We start from the raw sequence: 18,723 nt of genomic DNA on the forward strand, positions 1-18,723 counted from the left end.
ATACAAAAAACAAGAAAAGGTCATAATCACGTGGAATAGAGTCGTCACGGTCCAGGGGCAGACCAAAGTACACCAAGACTTTTGTTGTGTGAATTCAAGGGAATCATTTGTCCATTGATGAATTGAGGTCAACATTTCCTAGTTGCCATTACGCCTCAAGCACAAACCATGCTAAAATGTAGCCCCGTCCGTTTCAGAAACCTGCATTCCACCACTGTCGTCAGAACACCCGTCCCAGGTAAGAAATTGCTTATTTCTTCTGGGCAGCCTCCTTGGCGAATACCGAGGCGTAGGGGTTCAGGCGGAGCATGACCTGCTTGTTCTTGAGGGGGTTCTTCTTCTGGACCGCGGAGCGGCGGGTGACGGCGTAACCCTTGGGCTCGTTGAGGGCGGACTGGGTTTCCGAGCTGTTGATCAGACGGGTCAGGTCGCTCTGGGAGACGATGTTGGAGGGAAGGAGGAAGTCCTTCTTGAGGGCGGAGGGCTGGGTGGTGGTGCCGTAGATGGTGTCCAGGGACTTGAAGGCGGCAGAGGTCCAGACGACGAAGCGGCCGAGGTGGCCACCGGGGGCGAGCTGGAGGAGGTTGAGGGCGGTGACGGAGGAGGTCTCGACACCGGGGACGTTGCGGAACGCGGTGACGAGCTCCTTGCCGTCGACCTCGGGGTCGTAGATGACCAAGGGGCCGCGGCGCTGGCGGTGGCGGCGGCCACGAAGCTTGCCCTTACCGGCGCGGAGCTTCTTGGACTTCTTGACCTTCTCGACGTCGTCGGAGGCACCGACGGTCTTCAGGAGAGAGACGGCGGCGGAGGTGCGGGCGACAGCGGCGTTCTCGAAGAGAGCAGAGTCGACGACCAGGGGGACCTCAGGGACGTTGGAGACCTGGTGACCGCGGGCCTGAAGGAGGGGGGCAACGCCGGAGGCGGCGATGGCGGAAACGGTAGCGTAACGTCTGTAGATTATGCCTATTAGGAACGCTGCGCTTTTCGCTCGATCTTCACGATCCCCGCAGTGGGGGTGGTGAAGAATCTGGAGATGGAAAAAAAATCTCACCTCTGGCCCTGGGAGACCTTGACGTGCCACTTGCGCCAGGTCTTGGTAGGGGCGAACATGCGGCCGGAACGGCACATGTTACCGAAGGCGGCCTGACCGGCACGGTGAGTACCACCACCGGAGACACGGGGGATACGGGCAACAGCGCGACCTGTGGTGTTTCTGTCAGCACAATTATTCCCCTCTCAGAGTGACGTCTTCGATCAAGTCCTCTGTTTTCTCAGTCGGTCGGGTATCCTCCAATTCGTCGAGAAAGTTTTCGCTTCGGGCCCTCGGACATCCACCTCGTGGCAGGTTGTATCGAAACCCCCTTCCCAGATGTCTGTCGCGAGGTCCCGATTGCCTTTCCTTCCCCGTCGAATTTTCGGTTCCACGACTCCAGCTGAAAAATTCGAAGATCCTCCCCTCGTGACGCTCTCGCTCCGGATAGGTGTCGACTAACCAGTTCCCCAAGACTCGGCAGAGGTCTGGTGACCGGCCTTCTCGCTGACGGAGTAGGGCTGGCGCTTGTTCTTGGCCAGGCCCTTGTGAACCTCCTGGACGATATCGGGACGGATAGGGCTCAGGAAGACAGCCGGCAGGGTGTGGGTGTTGCCGGAGGACTTGCCATCCTTGCCGATGATGGTGACGGTAGGTCTCGAAGCCATTGTGTTGATCGTTGATTGACCTGTGAAAAGAGAAAAGAAGCACAAATGGTTAGTTGATGATAATGGAGGACAAGAAAAGAATTGAAATTTGCCGAGACGCCTTGCTTGAATATGGAGAATTCGGATTTTTTTCGTAGAGAATCAGGGAGCAAAGAAAATTGAGCTTACCTGGGTCAACGGTGGGCTTCAGTGGCTGCTGGTTAGTGACGGGGTTGAAGTTTGCACTTTGGCTTCGCGATCAATTTCACACGACAATGTGAGAAAAAAAATCGGTGTGGGCGGCGGAGACCCTAGGTACCCAGGTACCAAGGTACCTGTTAGCGAAGCCCGGCTCGAATCACGTGAGACACCGGGGGCACAGTGCTTCCTCAAACTGCTCTGGCACAGTAATCGCCCCACCTTTCACCTTCGCAACGGAATGCCGGAGGACGGTGTGGACGGGCGGCGGGACTCGGGTCAATGGGTCTCTCCAGATCTTTAAAGCCCGCTTTACCGCATCCTTGGAGTGCGCTGGGCACTTGACCAACTTTTATAACCTACGTTGATGCCAGTTGACCCAACAATCTCAATCTCATCATATATGAGATTAAGTTCAATGCGTCTCGGTTTGGCATTCGCAGTTGAGAATAGTTCTGGTGCATACCAGGAGGTTGATGCCAAGCACACCGCAAACACTTCGCCTCCATTTCCAGCAACGAAAGCTCTGTTTCTCGAGCGTCTGTCAGTGTTGGGCAATGTTTCGATTCGTTAGCATTCTTTGACAAGTCTGCTGCTCCAAATCTCAGGAAAATTCAATACCTACGTTTGCCCAGAACAAATACGTATCAATACAAAATTACTGACTGAAAATACCTACCTATGCCAGGTCGGAGTGAGATATTGTCAAACTGTAGTGTCATGCCCTATAGACAGGACATATTCTCCTGTACATCGCCCCCAGAACACATACAAAAGCTGTTTTCGAAACCCAGCTGCAGCTGCTAAGCTTCTGGATATAATTATTGACCAGCTCCATCTTTTCCCTTGATGTATTGTATGCATAGTGAGTGGGTTGCACACATCTAGTAGATGGTTTCTTACACATCCGTGTAAGTGCAAGCGGGTGACCGCAAATACCTCTTTGCTGACCCCCACGCTCAACCAGGCCCATGCAACGCCAAAATGAAGTTCCAGCAGAAGTATCAGTCAAAAACAAGTCCATACTGACAATTTTAGCCAAAATGCAAAAGGATTGGGCCCTAACCAGGATTCGAACCTGGGACCTCTCCCAGACGTGTCGTGATGACCCTAAGGGAGAATCATACCGCTAGACCATCAGGGCTGATGGGGTATTTGTTCTTGTTGAGTCCTGCCTCGGAATGACTAGGTATAATCTCTTTTCCAACTCCCTTCCTCTAAGCCTGCTCCAATCGGTAGTCAAGCGCCAACGGTTACTGTCTCGCACTTCGTGTGAAGTTGCATGCTGGCCGGTATGTCACAACTCGCGAATCAAGCCTTTGGAAGCCTCTCAGAACCAATGTGCACACAGCTCACGGGCAACAGGAAATAGTCCGCTATCTTTCCCACCAGTGATGAGGATGAAGAGTAGCCGGATCTGATTAGATGCAGATTGCCAAAGGCTACCCGGAATCATGCTATCAGACCCCAGACAGGGCGCAAAGATCCCTGTCAACTGCTCCAGAGATAAGGTAAAATGCTACGCGTCCAGTGTCGCAATCGAACGAACCCTTTTCCTCACAGTCGGCATCCGAGCCTATTGCTTTATACCCGAGCTGGTCTACTTTTAGACTCGACTTACCTCCCCTTGTATGTTTTTTCTCATGAATTCGTAAAACGCTGTTTACGAGACTGAGAAAGGAGTGAACTCAAACACGTCGAAATCAAGCTTCTGGGATCCCACCACTCACCTTGCATGGATTTCAAAGGTCGTTTGTAAGACTTAACGCCCCTCGGCTCTAAGCTGAGCAAACTCAAAGTCAGCTCCTCCGATAATGGCGGACCTCCGCACTGACGAAACCTCGCCGTTTCTCCAACGGCCCCCGGCAACAGCAAGATCCCACGATACTTCCCCGGCAGTGTCGGCGGCGTCGGCGTCACACAAGCTCACCCTCTTCAACGGCCTTGCAATCGTTATCAGCCTACAAATCGGCTCGGGGATCTTCAGCGTACCCTCGCAAATTAGCCAATTTGTCACTGCGCCAGGATACGGCCTTTTGGCCTGGCTTTTTGGTGGTCTTCTCGTCTGGACGGGCGCCGCCTCCTTCATCGAACTCGGGTTACGCATCCCCAATAATGGCGGCATCCAGGAATACCTGCGGGCCTGCTACGGCGAGTTTGCCGGGTTCTTGTTCACCTGGGTCTGGTGCACCATCATCAAGCCCGCGGCGAACTCAATGATTGCGACAATTTTCGCGGATTATCTGACCGAGGCCTTTGTGGCCGACCAAGAGACGCTGCCGCCTTGGGTATCAAAGGTGGTGGCGGCGAGCTGCATCGTGACCATGACACTGGTTAATTGCCTGGGTGCAACCGCGGGCGCAAAAGCGGCCAACTTGTTTCTCTTTTTAAAGATGACGGCTCTGACTATCATCATCGTCCTTGGCTGCGGCGTCTGGGCCTTTGGTCACGGAGAGGGTGTGCCCTCGTCCGAGTATGGATGGTTTGGTCAGGCTCCTGAGCAGCGAGAAATCAGTCTTTGGGAGTGGCTAGGTGATTTTGGAACCGCAACGTTTGGAGCTCTGTGGTGTTATGCCGGCTGGGAAATGGTGAGTTTGACTGCTCGTTCACTCTGACAGTGGATGGAAACTGATAACCCGGCAGGTTGGTTTTGTCTTGGGAGACATGAAAAATCCAAGGAGAGATCTGCCCCTCGTGATTAATGGCTCCATGATTGTGGTGATCATCGGCTTCATGCTGATGAACGCGGCTCTGTATGTCTGCCTACCCATGAGCGTCATGCGGACAAGCAGCACCGTCGCGGTGGTAAGCTTCACAAGCGAGCCGGATTGAGATAATTTGTAAGGCTAACCCGAGAATAGGAGTTCGCCAACAGGATCCTTGGAACTTGGGCTGGGCTTCTCTTTTGCATTATAGTGTCCATTTCGGCAATGGGTGCTTTGAACTCCAACGTGTTTGCGACCGCCAAGCTCGTCGTTGTTGCTAGTCAGAGGGGATATTTCCCTTCGATCCTGGCAAATCTGCACTGTAGCCACGAAAAAGACGAGGCTGTGTGTGTCGATGAATATCTTTCGTCTACGCCGAGACTGGTCCGAGGACCTATCAAGGGTTTCTTGTCCTGGACCCAGAACCGTCGATGGAGGAGAAACGTGCCACTGCTCCCCCTTATGTTGAACTGTGCCTTGTCAATCGTATATGTAGCTGTCGGAAGCTTCAATGGGCTTGTTACTTTTATCGGTGAGTCTCTCCGTTTGGAAAGCAATCGCACAGAATTATCAACTGACACATGTTCCAGGTTTGGCGGCGTATATGATCTTCTTCTCCTCAGCCGTTGGCCTCATACTTCTCCGTAGAAGAGACGGCCGCGTACCGGGGGCGAAAGCCGCCGAGTATAGCACTTGGCTCATCAATCCTGTCATCTTTAGCGCCATCAGTGGCCTATTGGTCGTTAGAGGAGTCATCTCAGAACCTCTGCAGGGAGGGGCTATTCTCTTGGTCGCCTTGCTCGGCATCGGCTTCTTCTCGCTCAGGTTTGGCTTGCGCGGCTTCACCTACCCAGAGACCAGATGAGGCTCGCCCAGCCATCCATATTTCCGTTGTGATCGTGCGGCAGCTGCATTGCTCCCCCGGCCGGAGCAGTCATACACGGCTGGCCTGTCCGCCCCGAAGCTTGGACTGTCCTCTCAAGCACGCTCTCTAGTCAGACCTGAGTCTTCGAAGTCTGTGACCCGGTAAAGGCTTGCCGAAGCTGCTATTGCGGAACAGACTCGCAGAATGGAACAGCACACCTCCCGCTGGCTGTGAATTCGGCCTACTTCCCCACAGCTGGCCAAGTCGCAGTCGAGTGTCAGCGGTTAATCGACAGGCGTTAGGCACGTTGGATACCGGAGGCGGAGAGGTCTGTGGAACTTTGGGCAGTAGCACGGTCCGTGTCGGGCCTGGATGCCTCCTTATTCCCAGTCAAGTGGAAGGCGTGGTGAAACTGTACCAATTTGATGCTATTCAAAGACGTCAGGGGATGGCCGCCGTGGCCCCAAAGATAGGCTTGTGGACACGCTAGACGATGCAAAATGCACGGTGTCTGAAGAGCTTGGATGACCGCAACCAGGGGCCACCGCAGTTAGCTTCGGCACAATTGACTTGAGATCTTTAAGTGATTGGCAATGTCAAAGTCGCCCAAGATTTGAACTTTTGATCATGTTGAACGGAAACCGTCGTTGTGGCGTGAGAAGCGTTGCACTGAAATCCCACCGCTCTTTCTCAATGCAGATCATCGGAGTTGAAGGGTGTCGGTGGTAGTCTGAATGACGAGCTGGCGTAGATAGCTGCAGCTCTAAGACGTCGGAGACTTTGGGTATTCTAGAAAGCGCAGACTTTTGCTATCCAACAATTGCGGCAGCTAGCCGTGTGCATGACCCCGTTATGGGATGGAGGGGGGAGAGAAGAGGCGAGTCTCGCAGCCTGGAGGAGGTGTGGGGGTGGGTAGGTAGGACGACGTCTGACATGGCCACAGCACCTCTGCTAACTTTTCAGCAAAAAGATACGTAAGGTGACCTTGGATGTTGCATTTTCTCTGTCATAGATTAGTGCCAGAAACGAAAGATAAAGGGCAATGCGTTTCACTTCACACTATTGTTTCCGCGAAACTACGTAGTATACGGCAACGGGCGGATAGGGTCGATGCCCGTCTTATTACCAAGATACGAACTCAACGCCGTCCGGGGGAACGGGAAGTGTTGCTTGATGTCTGAATTTCGTCACATCGTAGAACGGGCAGTCGGCATTCGTTGACCAGAGGAGCGGGCCTTGGGAATTGACCGTGGTGCCAGGCATGGAATCCAACGTAGACTAAGCCTCGCTCCTCACCTTCACGGCGACTAGTCGGCCGTTAACTGACCTCACCAAGAGTACACGGCAACGCCGCGTGGCGCATGCTGCTGTCGCTCTGGGCCAATGACAGATGGACCGTTGGAGTCTCGTTTGGAGAACCCTCGTAACCGTATGCTTAGTTTGCCCTAGTCATCGGATGTTCTTTCTTGATCGACCACAACCAACGAATTACAACCAATTTGTCTTCATGTTGAGTGCCTATCTGTAGACGGGCATTGTAACCTCAAAGGTGTGCAAAGATCAGGGTCGGGCCCCGTCAGGGCAAATCCGTGCAACCGTGGAAAGGGTTGAAATGCAGGCAGGGACGGCAGGCTGTCGTGGTACCGTGCCAGGCCTCATCGCAGGTGGACGGTCGAATCGACAGCGTCAGTTGCCCTAAACAGGTTCCCAGCATATGCAAGAAGGTATCAAGCTAGGTAGGCCGGAGGTGAGAACCGGGTGGAAAGTGGATACTGGTCGATGCCGATGCACTTTGGCCTTGGGCCGTCCGCACGCTCGAACGTTTCTTAGGCTTTGACCTTGGACGTTGGGAGGGGGGCTAAAGGGCTCCATCTGCAAGATGCGCCATGGGCATGGCCATCTTGCCATCATTCGTATGCAGGTCGGGGAGGGCGAGTAGCAAGGGCGAAAGAAAGTGTGGAAATGGTGCATCTCGGATCGAGTCATCGCCACCATCCATTCCGAAGAATTGAGTAATGCTTTGTGTCTTTTCGTTGTATTTCTGTATTGCTGAACAGATACTCAGTGCGACAGAGCATTCGTAAACAGAAGAGAGGAGGTGTGCGTAGGTAGGTAGGTCAACAACACGTAGGCTGCATGGCTGCAGGTGGAGAGGGAAACCTGGCGAGGTTTGTTTGTTGTTGGAAGTTGGAAAACGGCAATGCAATGCAATGGCACTGGTGGTCTCCCACAGACGGAGAGAGAGAGAGAGAGAGAGCCAGTCGGTTGACCGAACCAGACGGGGAGGAATATGTGAGGCTGGGAGGCTATAGTTCGGTCGTCGGGGCCCAGAGCGGCAGGTTTTGTTGTGACAAGCTGCGAGGAGGATCTTCCCGTGCCCTCGAAACTCTGAATCCAACATCAGAGAGTTGCGTCTTGGGAACGGTGTCACCTCGGTGACCGCAGGGCACTGACTGTGAAGCTGTGTTCCTGCCCTGAATGGCGACGGCGGAGGGCACCGAACAGGCAATCCTGGAAAGAGCCATCGAACGCCCGGGGCAGCTGGAGCACTGCGCTGGCTGGCTAGATGACAAGACCAGGAAGGCCCTTCCTACGTGCCTGCTTTCCGGCTGAGGTGTCTTGGTATCTTCTCCCAGGTTCGTACGGAGTAACATCCAATGTATCTTGTATCTGTATCCGTACGGAGTAAGGTTCCTTAGATGGAATGGACGGCAGGGCGGGAAAGAAAGAGAGCCCAGCCCAGCCCGGGATAAACACACGCGTGCACAGCAGGAGCCAGCACCACAGCACCACCACAGCAGCCCGTCGGGTGGGGATACAAATTACCTCTAGTCTGCACACCTGCGCCGCACCCCGTCATCATGGAGGGGCACCAAAACGACAACACTTTCCCACCCTCAGTATTCCCTCCCCCCTCCTCATCATCCACACCCCCCTGTCGCCCATGTTCAAATAAGGACTTGCACCTACGCCGCATCTTCAACGCTTCCCACATCCCACCTTCCCCCTCCCCGCCTGACACCAAACAAGACGCCTTCTTGAATTTAGCCCGTCTATCCATTCCCAGCCGTTTTTGGGGGAATTCGTCGTGGTAGCAATCTTCCGCACCTCTTAGCTTTCCTTCAATCTCAATACCGACAACTACAACTCCCCCACCGCCCGGCCAGTCGGAACGCTTCACGACTCTTACGTCCTTGTCCAGGTCTGCCTTCGTGTGCGCTGACGCGACACCGCTACTTATATCTCGATCCGTACATATCTTGCCTTGGACAAGCAACACCACCGCCTGCCACAATTACCAATATTCAGTGCGACCAAGGCCAGAAAACACACCTCAGCGGAAGAAACGAAACGTTGCGCAAGGCTGCGACAACCGCCTGAGAGACCGGGGTCGTTCGCTCCCGTCCTCGTCAGCTGCAGAGACACACGATGCCTTCAAAGTCCCGACAATCTGTCTGAGTTTTCGTTCCCATCTGGCACCCCAACTCTCCGAATATGAGCGAATCACGCAACATAGAAGATCTTTTACAGACGGGCTTCTTCACAACCTCTAGGGCCAAAACTCCCAAGCAGTAAGCCCATCTGCCCCTACATCTCTGCTGTATATCATGTCTTACCCAAGTCGCAGACCTAGCACGGATGCTCCGGCCGTTCCTCCTCATGTCTCCAGCATCTCCAATATTACCCGACCGGCCTCCAACCCGGATCCGCTAGTACCCAGGTCCTTCGACCCGCCATTGAGGCTCACCCGTCGCAAACACTTTCCGCCCCCGCCAACAGTCGAAGATGAGACCGAAGCGCTCCAAAAAGAGCACGGCAGCGCCGCCTCTTTTGTGAGCGACACCGAGCCTCCATCGCGAGGTGATGCCGATCAATACCCCATCATAATGGAGGTACACGAACACAATCCCGAACGCCGATTCGTCCTAGTACCAAAGTCTACGAGCGGGACAGAAGATGAAGATTCGTCAGACGACGCCAAAGCACGCGCTGCCGAACGCTCGCGTCATGCTAAGCCTGAGACCAAGGACGACTACGGAGCAAACTACGAAGCGAACACTGGCAGAAAATACCGGGCTCCCCCAGTCGAGGGTCTGAATCAACACAAGCGACCAGATCTCGAAAAGAAAAAGAGCAGACAAGAGCTTCCGCGCATTGAGACTGATGTTAAAGACGAGGAGATCCGACCTCGTAAACATGAGCGGACAAAATCTGCGACTCGTGTGGAGCAACAATCTACCGATTACTTCTCACCAAAGGACGACAAGAGACAGCCCAAGGAGCCTCTTCTCTCACCACAGGTGATCAAGCATGCAACAGGTGGGCGCGAGAAAGTGTACTACGACTATTCGCAGTCTGGTCGGAATGGTGCACCGCGGCCCCAGAGAAGCCGTTCGAATCTAGCCGAAGATAGCAGAAGGTTCGACGACAACTACACACGGCAAAACGCATCATCGAACCCGCCGCCAACGCGTCGTTCCAACACTAATATTGACTCTCCTCCAAAGGAATCAAGAGTTGCGTCCGGCGACAGGTTGAACGAGTCTCCTCGTTACCAACGAGAACGGGTGGTGCCGCGTGGTGAACGGCCACAGAAGAAGGATCCTTCGCCGCCGTATGATCGTTTGGACCGCGACCGCGAGCGTGAACGTGAGCGTGAGCGTGAGCGTGAGCGCGATGGTGGCTCGAAGAGGACATCGAATTCCAAGCGCGATACTCCACGACGCAGAGACGACAGTGGCTCCAGCAGCAGCGATTACGCGCAAACTCCACGAACAGCCAATATTCGGCGGAGAAAGTCGATTGTAGAACAAGAAGATAAGGACATTTTGCTGAGCCCTGCTCAGCTGAAGCCATCTCAGTCGGCAAGGTCAAGATCGAGGCCTCCCCCGGCAGAAGTTGTGATGCCATCTCCACGAGTCTCCACAAAGTCGTTTGCCGACGACATTCCGCCTCCTCCTCCGCCTCGATCCTCACAAACATTCCCGGTAACAAGGGAACCCAGGGATAATGGGGATATCAAGGAGAAGTCTGTTCCATACCCTGATGACGACCTGTTGCCTAGAGTAAGCCGCCTCAGTGTCCGCGATCCCGAGTCGCGTCCTTCAAGAGCGCGTTCAAGGTCTCGGGCATCTACCTTCAACAACCCAGTGATAGTGCCAGCGGTCATGCCTGCCATGCCTGCTCCTGCTGGACCACGGAGCCCTACAGAAAAAAGACGATCGCCCGAGAGGAGGGCCAATCTAAGTCAAACAATTCCGCCAATGGAAGCGTGGCCACCAGCCAAATTTGACCCGGCCAAGGGCGCACCAGTCGTTGACGGATCAAGGGGTAGCTACCGACGGTATTCGCACGATGCAGACCGCGGCGGCGTATCTGACTTCCCCGATTGCCCCCGGAAGAAGGGCATCGTAGGCAAGGCTGATTGGCTTAGTCTGCCAAGGTGCGACAACTTCAACATCTGTCCAGACTGCTACAACGGAGTGTTCCTCAACACCGAGTTCCGCAATGACTTTATGCCCATGTTGTTCCGGCCGATGGACAAGCCAATTGCCTGCGATTTCGGCTCTATTGGGTGGTATCACATTGCGTGGCTGTTGACGTTGAAGAATCGTTTGACGGACTTGCGCCTATTCTACCAGGTCGCCAATGTCACCAGCAAGGCGACTAGCAGTATTCAGCCCTGTTCGGGAGACCGTCGGAATACCCGCGTTTGGTACTCGATCAAGAATCCGTATACGCAGATGACGATGCCAGACTTCACCGTCTGTTACGAATGTGCCAAAACCATCGAGGCACTACTTCCCAACCTGATAGGCCTGTTCGTCACGCTCCACCCCACGGCGCAGCCAACGAGGAGCGTGTGCTCGATGCACTTTAATCCCGATCGAAAGCGTTTCGTGATGTATTTCGATGCGCTCGAGACGACCTCAGATCTCGCTCTCGCAACAACACAAGCGCCCAACATCGCGAAGCTTGTGACAGACATCGAAAACCTTTCCGTGTTTGCAGAGTGCTCAAAGGACAACCCAGTCTATGATCAAAACTGGCACGTCATGCAGTTCCTTCCCCAGTTCACCGTCTGCGGTGACTGTTTCGACGAGGTGGTGGCGCCTCAACTGAGAGACGGCAACGTCATTGCGAGGAACTTTTATGTGAAGCCACAGCGCTTAGAAGAGGCGTCGTGTCAGCTGTATTCTATCAGGATGAGGGCTGTCTTCGACAAAGCATGCCGTCGTAACGAGCCGAAGTATCTCGAGACCAAGGTGATTGAGCGGCAAAAGATGTTTACGGAGACGTACAAGAGGATGGCGAAACTAGAGCAGGAGAGGACGCAATGGGCGCGAGAGGAGAGCAAGAAGCTACTCGAGGAATGGGAAAAATGGGAATGATGAATGCGTATGAATGAAATGAACATGAGAAACGGACGAGCATGTGGTTGGAATCAGTTTATACCACGGCCCATAATGTCATAGAGCCTCTAGGAGACTTATGAGTACATGGAGAAAATAATCGTCTGTACGAAATTGGAACTGCCACTGTGGATAGTGGAAGCCCTGCCATGATGCGTTGATATGGCGTACCCTTCTCCCCTAGCTTCGGGCTAGATGTCTTCGGTTACAAAGCTTGCCTCTGTATTGCAGTGATAAATTTACATTATTCAAATAGGAGATTAATTAAGGTTGCAAAGATGTAGTCACTCCTGCACGTGAGACAAGATGTATAGGCTAAGCCTGTTAATTTTGCTGAAGGCATTAGTACTGGGTGATCAACCTTTGGGATGGTTTGTAGACCATTCGGCTCAGTATTCGATCACTCAAGAACATCGCAGGCTAAAGTGGGCTGGACTTCACACCCAGATGTGACGGTGAATTGACATGCGTTGCTATACGACCGTTCCGTCCATCAAGGTCCCGGAACCACAGAAGCAAGACGACCGGTCCAACGGCTTCCCGAAACGGGAGGACTTGCAGATCGGTGGCTGCTACGACTCTGCGGCGTCATTTTACGACTCTATGCTGACGGTTGACAGCTGTCGGCCTCCGCGTGTAGATGGTGCAGTGCTTTCTTTTGCTCGAGGCTCCGAGTCGCAGCTCCAGCGACATGTTGGTATACCTGCTTCCATGACACGATGTGGCATTTTGATGGCAATGCACGAAACAGATAAGTTCTACTTGTCCACGAAGAAACAGTAATACTTCGTAGACGAGGAGTGATTCAAGTGGTCCATGCGTCTTTCGGAGTAAAAGTTCGATCTCGTACCTCGGGATCCGCGGTCCATGTGCTCAACAGTCGTTTTGAGTCTTGATTGACCTCGCCTCGGTCGATCAAAGGTAGAGATGGCCAACTAGCGTGATGAGGGGCGCGGCACTATTTGAGATATTTGTCTCTTCTCCCTTTACGAACCTTGAATGGTAATGCATTGCGAGAAAGGGAAACCCGGCATTTGTGGCGCAGAACATCTTTTGGGGGGTTTTCTGGTAGAGTCACAAGCCATGAACCATCCCAACATTGAATTTGGCAGGCGAGAACGAAAATAGTCATGCAGCAGTTCCTCGTTAACGACGAGTGGGAGAACGATGCGAGAGGGGGTGGGTGTGACGCACAGGCCTGGTTCCCTCGGGGGTGTGGTTCAGATAATCCTGGGCGTTGCTTGCATGCGTGACAGCCAACTTTGCCGAACGTCAAAATGGATCTCAACCTTGGAATTACAACATTGCACACAGAGAGAGTACTGCAGCAAGCAACATCGGATTCCCGTCTGCACGACTGCAGCAAGTCCAGTTTGCATGCAGCTATGCGTCGTCCAGTGTATTCGGGCTCCCTCTCATACAGGAGAACCAACCTGCATCTGCTAAAAGGTCGGATCATTACCCACAGAACTTCCAAGTTTAGAGTGATGGGCCGTCTGTTCTCCAGTTCTCCAACATGAATTCTGTATCGCGAACTCCTCGTCATGGAGGCCCCAAACTCAGGGAAATCATTTTTGCTCAACCCGCCGCAAAAGCTGCAAACCAAATAACCGTTCCACCAAGGAGATCCAGATCTTCCAGAGGCTTGGCAACACAAGTCTAAAATGTTTACTCGTCTCTTTTGGCTTCCGGTTACACGTCTGTGGTCGCAAGGGGGTTCCGCGGCCAATCTTGAGACGGAGAGGCTGCCAAGTTCGAACCGCAACGGTTTCATCTCTCCCCGTACCCGAACGCACAGCCTCGCTCGCCTCGCTTCTTGCCCACAACTCTACAGTCCCTTGTCTCTTATCGTCGCTGTCTATCCGTACCTTAGTGAAAAAAAGGGGTGGGAGAGTTCATGGCGGTGCGACACGATGACAAGGGCGCCTGGGGTTCGGAAACGTCGTGTACGGGGGTTGACGCAGCAGAAAATCGGTCACGACGTTGAATGTTCGACGAAGTCGTCCAAACTCAGTCATGGGGGTCGAATGTCCCCTCCTTTCCCTCCAGTCTGTCTCTCTTGTTGTTCTCCTTCACGTCATTCCGGTCTCTTCCTCTTTCCCCCCTCAACCCTTACCCTTCCTGTGCTCCATCTCGGCTTCATTGACTATTGTCTCTGAAGCATTCCTTTCTTTTTCGTCAACGCGAGACCGTTGCGAAGACTTGTTTACAAGTCTATTCCATTCTTTACTCCTGGTCGAGTGCTCTCTTCGTGTCCGGTTGTTTCAGGCTTCTCTTGTTTAATTCTTCCCTTCGCAGTCCAGGAGACATCTTGAGTAAACGAGTTCTGTTGGTGATTTATTTTTATGTTGTTCTTTATCCAATTATAGCCAACTGAACCAACTATCTATCTGGCACAGTAACATCGAAAGAGCCAAGACGAAAGGCAATAAACGTTGACCACGAAGGAGCTGCGGCCTCGGTCTGATATCCCATAACGGATCGCAATCTTTACTTCGACGACGACAACTTGCAACTCAACGACAATCATGCGGGGGTTCTTGAAGGTTGCTGGCGCAGCATGCCTGCTGGGCCAGCTCGCGGACGCGGCTGTCAAGATCAACTTTGACCAAGACCAGTCCATCAAGGATGGTGCGAGCACAATAGCCTTCGGCTTGTTGAAATTCTACACAGGAAACAACACTGGCGACACACCGGGCAACTTGCCAGATCCGTACTTTTGTGAGTAATTTCGCCGAGGGGTTTCCATATTCGATGTATTCTAATAAAGCATCAGGGTGGGAGGCTGGAGCGATGTTTGGCACAATGGTGGATTACTGGCGCCTGACGGGAGACGATACATACAACGCAGTAACAACACAAGCGCTACTTCATCAGGCAGGCGATGACGCCGACTTCATGCCGAGAAACCAGACGAGGACGGAAGGAAATGACGACCAGGGATTCTGGGCTATGGCGGCAATGAGCGCGGCGGAGAACAACTTCCCGAACCCTCCATCAGACAAGCCTCAATGGTTGGCGCTGGCTCAGGCTACCTTCAACCAGTATGTCAGCCGCTGGGACACGGCGACGTGTGGCGGTGGGTTACGGTGGCAGATCTTCACGTTCAACAACGGTTTCAACTACAAGAACTCGATTTCAAACGGATGCTTTTTCAACATTGCAGCTCGACTGGCGCGATTCACCGGCAACCAGACGTACGCGGACTGGGCGGAGAAGATTTGGGATTGGGAGACGAGCGTCGGCCTGATCACGCCCGAGTTCAAGATTTACGATGGCGCCACGGTCGACAACGGGATGAACTGCAAGGATATCGACACGATCCAGTGGTCATACAACGCGGGCATCTTCCTGCACGGTGCCGCGACGATGTACAACTTGACCCAGGACAAGAAGTGGTTAACGCGAACCGAGGGCGTGCTGACCGAGGCGACGACGTTGTTCTTCAACCAGACCGCCATGTTCGAGCAGGCCTGCGAGGCATTCAAGCTGTGCGACCAGGACCAGCAGAGTTTCAAGGGGTACTTCACGAGGTGGATGGCCGGAACGGCGCAGGTGGTGCCCTCTCTGTTTGACAAGATTATGGGTCTTCTCAGACCCAGCGCCGAACTCGCCATTGCCGCTTGCAACGGTTCGCCGGCTACGGGCTACAAGGGCCAACCGGGTACGGCGTGCGGATTTCAATGGGTGCCCAAAGGCCAGTTCGACGGCCTGGTCGGCGTGGGCGCGCAGATGAACGCGCTCGACGCCGCCATGTACATGCTTGTGAAGAAGGCGGACACCAAGACGGCGCCGGTGACGGCCGACACGGGCGGCACGTCCGTGGGCAACGCCAACGCCGGCATGAGCTCGCAGCCCAAGATCCCTACGTTACCGCCGATCGAGACCAAGGATAAGGTTGCTGCCGGATTCGCTACGACGGCCATCACTTTGAGCATCGTGGCCGGGTGCTTTTTCATCATGAAATGAGAAAGGGCATAACCGTTCCTTTGGCAGCATTTATTCAGTACTGGGGTTCTCGTTCGAACATTTAATTCGGTAACGGCATGGGATGAGGCGTTTTTGGGGGGAAAGACTAGCTTTGATAGCAGTCTGATGTGATATACTGGCATTGGTATGTGGGCGGCAACGAGTGTACAGACCTAAACAGAAGAGGGTTCGGGTTTACGATATACCCTACACATACATTTACACATACACACTCTATTTTCATGATGCCAATTTGTTCTCCGATGCTCCGTCGCCTACACCTTCCCTCATCCTCATTTCTAGTATCGAGAGCTTGCGCAAGCGGTCACTACTTTACCTCTCAATAGCTGTGTCAGCAACAAGATGAAGAAAAGGCGCTTGCAGTGTATGAAAAAAGAAAAGCCAATTCAGGTAAGCTTCCCACGGCAACAGTTGCTGTCGTGAACCGGTTCAAATTTTACTCCCCTCATTTTCTTTTTTAGCGTTGCGGGAGGTAAAAATCTCCCAATTCGTACGGTGCAGAAGAACATCGACGAGACCCCGGGCGCTTGCGCTTGCCGGATGAGGTGACGTTCCCACCCCCGCGGGCCCCGCATAAGGTACATACCACCCGACCCCGCGGCGCGGAAGCTGTTGGGAGGAGGAGAAGAAGGACCAATTGAGGACCTAAAAGAAGTTATTGGAGAGAGGTGAAGTTTGGGTGGGACGTCATGGTCGTCCAATTGCTCGGTCCCTTGGGGCCGACTTACATATAGTAGACTCGGGTTGTTCCCCCGTTTACCTTGTGAATGAGAAGGATGCTCTCTCGCTCTCTCCTCATCTCTCCTCAACTACTGCCGTCCCCTCATATCTAGTATCGAGGATAATCTTGGATTACTTGCCTATCTCTCAATTTCAAAAGCACCACTATAAGAGGTGACGTTGTCCAAGCTGAAGAAAGCTTCACCTTTTCTGGGCATCACACCACAATACATCTCACCCTATCACCAGGCAAAACATATCCGAAGCAAACCCCCTTCAAAATGTCAGCCAAACACTTCATCAACGACCCAACCAAGCTGGTCAACCAGGCCCTCCACAGCCTGACCCTCACAAACCCAAGCCTGGCCCTCGACAAGCCCAACAAGATCATCTACCGCAGACCGACACCCGATGCCGCCAACAAGAAGACCGTCTCCGTCGTCTCGGGCGGCGGCTCGGGCCACGAGCCCTCCTTCGCAGCCATGGTCGGCCAGGGTCTCCTCTCCGCCGCCGTGGCGGGCACCATCTTCGCCAGCCCGAGCGCGGAGCAGGTCCGGACGGCCGTCGCCTCGCGCGTCGACACCAGCGCCGGCGTCCTCGTCACCGTCATGAACTACACGGGCGACGTGCTCAACTTTGGCATGGCTGTCGAAAAGGCCCGCGCCAGCGGTCTCGAGGTCGAGATGGTTGTCGTCGGCGACGACGTCGGCGTCGGGCGGGCCAAGGCGGGCAAGGTCGGACGGAGGGGCATCGCGGGCACGGTGCTCGTGCACAAGATTGCCGGCGCGCTCGCGGCGCAGGGGAGGCCGCTGGCCGAGGTCGCAAAGGTCGCGCGCTTGACGGCCGAGAACCTGGTCAGCGTCGGCGCGAGCCTGGAGCACGTTCACGTTCCCGGGCGCGCGGTGCCCAGCGGCGAGGAGGAGGGCGCGCTGCAGCTCGGCGAGGCGGAGCTGGGGATGGGAATCCACAACGAGCCCGGTTCCGGCCGGGAGAGCGCGGATCTGGAAGGGTTGGTGGGCAAGATGCTCACGCAGCTGCTGGATCAGAGCGACAAGGACAGGGCGTTTCTGAACGTCAACTCGAACGAGGTCGTGCTGCTGGTCAACAACCTCGGTGGCGTGAGCGCGCTCGAGCTCGGGGGCATCACGGCCGAGGTCGCGGCGCAGCTCGAGGGCAGCTACGGGATCCAGCCCGTGAGGATCCTGAGCGGGACGTACATGACGAGCCTCAACGGCCTGGGTTTTAGTATTTCGCTGCTCAACGTCGTCAACACGGATATCGGCGGCCCGAGCATGATCCAGCTGCTCGATTACCCGACCGAGGCCACGGGCTGGTCGTCGCCCATCCTCAAGGAGACGTGGGAGGCCAAGAACCAGGCCACGCGGGAGGAGGCGGCGGACGCCGGGCAGGCGACGAAGCCTAGCGATCTCAAGTACGATGCTGCTGCGGCCACCAAGGCTATCACGGGTGGCTTGCAGAGGGTTATTGCGGCCGAGCCCGAGGTGACTAGGTACGATACCGTCGTCGGTGACGGCGACTGCGGTATTGGTCTGAAGAGAGGAGCTGAAGGTAAGAGACAATATCCCTCGTCCAGTCTAGATGTAACACCATGCATACACAGTCCGCTAACACGCTTCACCATCACCAGCAATCCTCAAGCACATCTCCCAGAACCCCCTAACAGGCGACGCCGTCGTCGACCTCGCCTCCGTGGTCCCCGTCGTCGAGAACACAATGGACGGCACCTCGGGCGCCCTCTACGCAATCTTCCTCAACGCCCTCACCGCCGCCCTCCGCAGCCTGTCCCCCGGGTCCGCCGACGCAAAGACCTGGGCCGCGGCCCTGAAGCAGAGCAGCGACGCCATGTCGCGGTACACGCCCGCACGACCCGGCGACCGCACCCTCGTCGACGCGCTGTACCCCTTTGTCGAGGTCCTCGGCGAGTCGGGCGACGTCAAGAAGGCGGCCGAGGCGGCGCGCGCGGGCGCGGAGACGACAAAGGGCATGAAGGCCAGCCTGGGGCGGACGGTGTACGTCGGCGGCTCCGGGTTCGAGCAGGTGCCCGACCCCGGCGCGTGGGGGTTGAGCTGCTTCTTTAGCGGGTTGGCGGGCCTTGAGGGCGAGGATGGGTGGGAGAAGCTGTAGAGATGGATTC

At 54.7% G+C, this 18,723-nt stretch overlaps 4 protein-coding genes across 4 annotated transcripts; 3 read left to right on the forward strand and 1 right to left on the reverse strand.

The window, feature by feature from the left end:
- Positions 1-18: 18 nt before the first annotated feature.
- Positions 19-1,973, reverse strand: HER10_EVM0003571 (ribosomal protein L4/L1). The gene is made up of 3 exons (XM_035473243.1): positions 1,494-1,973; positions 1,052-1,202; positions 19-950 (listed from the first exon to the last, which is right to left on the reverse strand). The coding sequence occupies exons 1-3, from the start codon at positions 1,696-1,698 to the stop codon at positions 251-253; spliced, it is 1,056 nt and encodes a 351-aa protein (XP_035332402.1). The 5' UTR covers positions 1,699-1,973; the 3' UTR covers positions 19-250.
- Positions 1,974-3,397: 1,424 nt separating this feature from the next.
- HER10_EVM0009990 (large neutral amino acids transporter small subunit 1) lies at positions 3,398-6,498 on the forward strand. The gene is made up of 4 exons (XM_035479460.1): positions 3,398-4,463; positions 4,519-4,680; positions 4,737-5,112; positions 5,171-6,498. The coding sequence occupies exons 1-4, from the start codon at positions 3,690-3,692 to the stop codon at positions 5,443-5,445; spliced, it is 1,587 nt and encodes a 528-aa protein (XP_035333182.1). The 5' UTR covers positions 3,398-3,689; the 3' UTR covers positions 5,446-6,498.
- Positions 6,499-8,221: 1,723 nt separating this feature from the next.
- Positions 8,222-12,116, forward strand: HER10_EVM0011947 (uncharacterized protein). The gene is made up of 2 exons (XM_035481355.1): positions 8,222-9,017; positions 9,074-12,116. Exons 1-2 carry the CDS (start codon positions 8,941-8,943, stop codon positions 11,835-11,837), a joined length of 2,841 nt encoding a protein of 946 aa, XP_035333439.1. The 5' UTR covers positions 8,222-8,940; the 3' UTR covers positions 11,838-12,116.
- Positions 12,117-14,163: 2,047 nt separating this feature from the next.
- HER10_EVM0001804 (dihydroxyacetone kinase) lies at positions 14,164-18,713 on the forward strand (the record flags this gene model as incomplete). Its single annotated transcript, XM_035471539.1, has 5 exons — positions 14,164-14,579; positions 14,635-15,797; positions 16,835-16,999; positions 17,120-18,137; positions 18,217-18,713. The coding sequence occupies exons 1-5, from the start codon at positions 14,387-14,389 to the stop codon at positions 18,711-18,713; spliced, it is 3,036 nt and encodes a 1,011-aa protein (XP_035332206.1). The 5' UTR covers positions 14,164-14,386.
- Between the last annotated feature and the right edge of the window lie 10 nt (positions 18,714-18,723).

Source organism: Colletotrichum scovillei (assembly GCF_011075155.1).
Source record: "Colletotrichum scovillei strain TJNH1 chromosome Unknown Contig00006, whole genome shotgun sequence".
In the NCBI taxonomy this organism is placed as follows: Eukaryota; Fungi; Ascomycota; class Sordariomycetes; order Glomerellales; family Glomerellaceae; genus Colletotrichum; species Colletotrichum scovillei.

What these genes read in the sequence shown, in the direction of transcription:
- HER10_EVM0009990 (XM_035479460.1), top strand. Translation starts at nt 3,690, where the DNA reads ATGGCGGACCTCCGCACTGACGAAACCTCGCCGTTTCTCCAACGGCCC. An exon ending in CAAGCAGCACCGTCGCGGTG is followed by an intron (nt 4,681 to 4,736) that starts GTAAGCTTCACA and finishes ACCCGAGAATAG; the next exon opens with GAGTTCGCCAACAGGATCCT. An exon ending in TGGGCTTGTTACTTTTATCG is followed by an intron (nt 5,113 to 5,170) that starts GTGAGTCTCTCC and finishes CACATGTTCCAG; the next exon opens with GTTTGGCGGCGTATATGATC.
- HER10_EVM0003571 (XM_035473243.1), bottom strand. Translation starts at nt 1,698, where the DNA reads ATGGCTTCGAGACCTACCGTCACCATCATCGGCAAGGATGGCAAGTCC. An exon ending in TGCCGAGTCTTGGGGAACTG is followed by an intron (nt 1,203 to 1,493) that starts GTTAGTCGACAC and finishes GAAACACCACAG; the next exon opens with GTCGCGCTGTTGCCCGTATC. An exon ending in AAGGTCTCCCAGGGCCAGAG is followed by an intron (nt 951 to 1,051) that starts GTGAGATTTTTT and finishes CATAATCTACAG; the next exon opens with ACGTTACGCTACCGTTTCCG.
- HER10_EVM0011947 (XM_035481355.1), top strand. Translation starts at nt 8,941, where the DNA reads ATGAGCGAATCACGCAACATAGAAGATCTTTTACAGACGGGCTTCTTC. An exon ending in AGGGCCAAAACTCCCAAGCA is followed by an intron (nt 9,018 to 9,073) that starts GTAAGCCCATCT and finishes CCCAAGTCGCAG; the next exon opens with ACCTAGCACGGATGCTCCGG.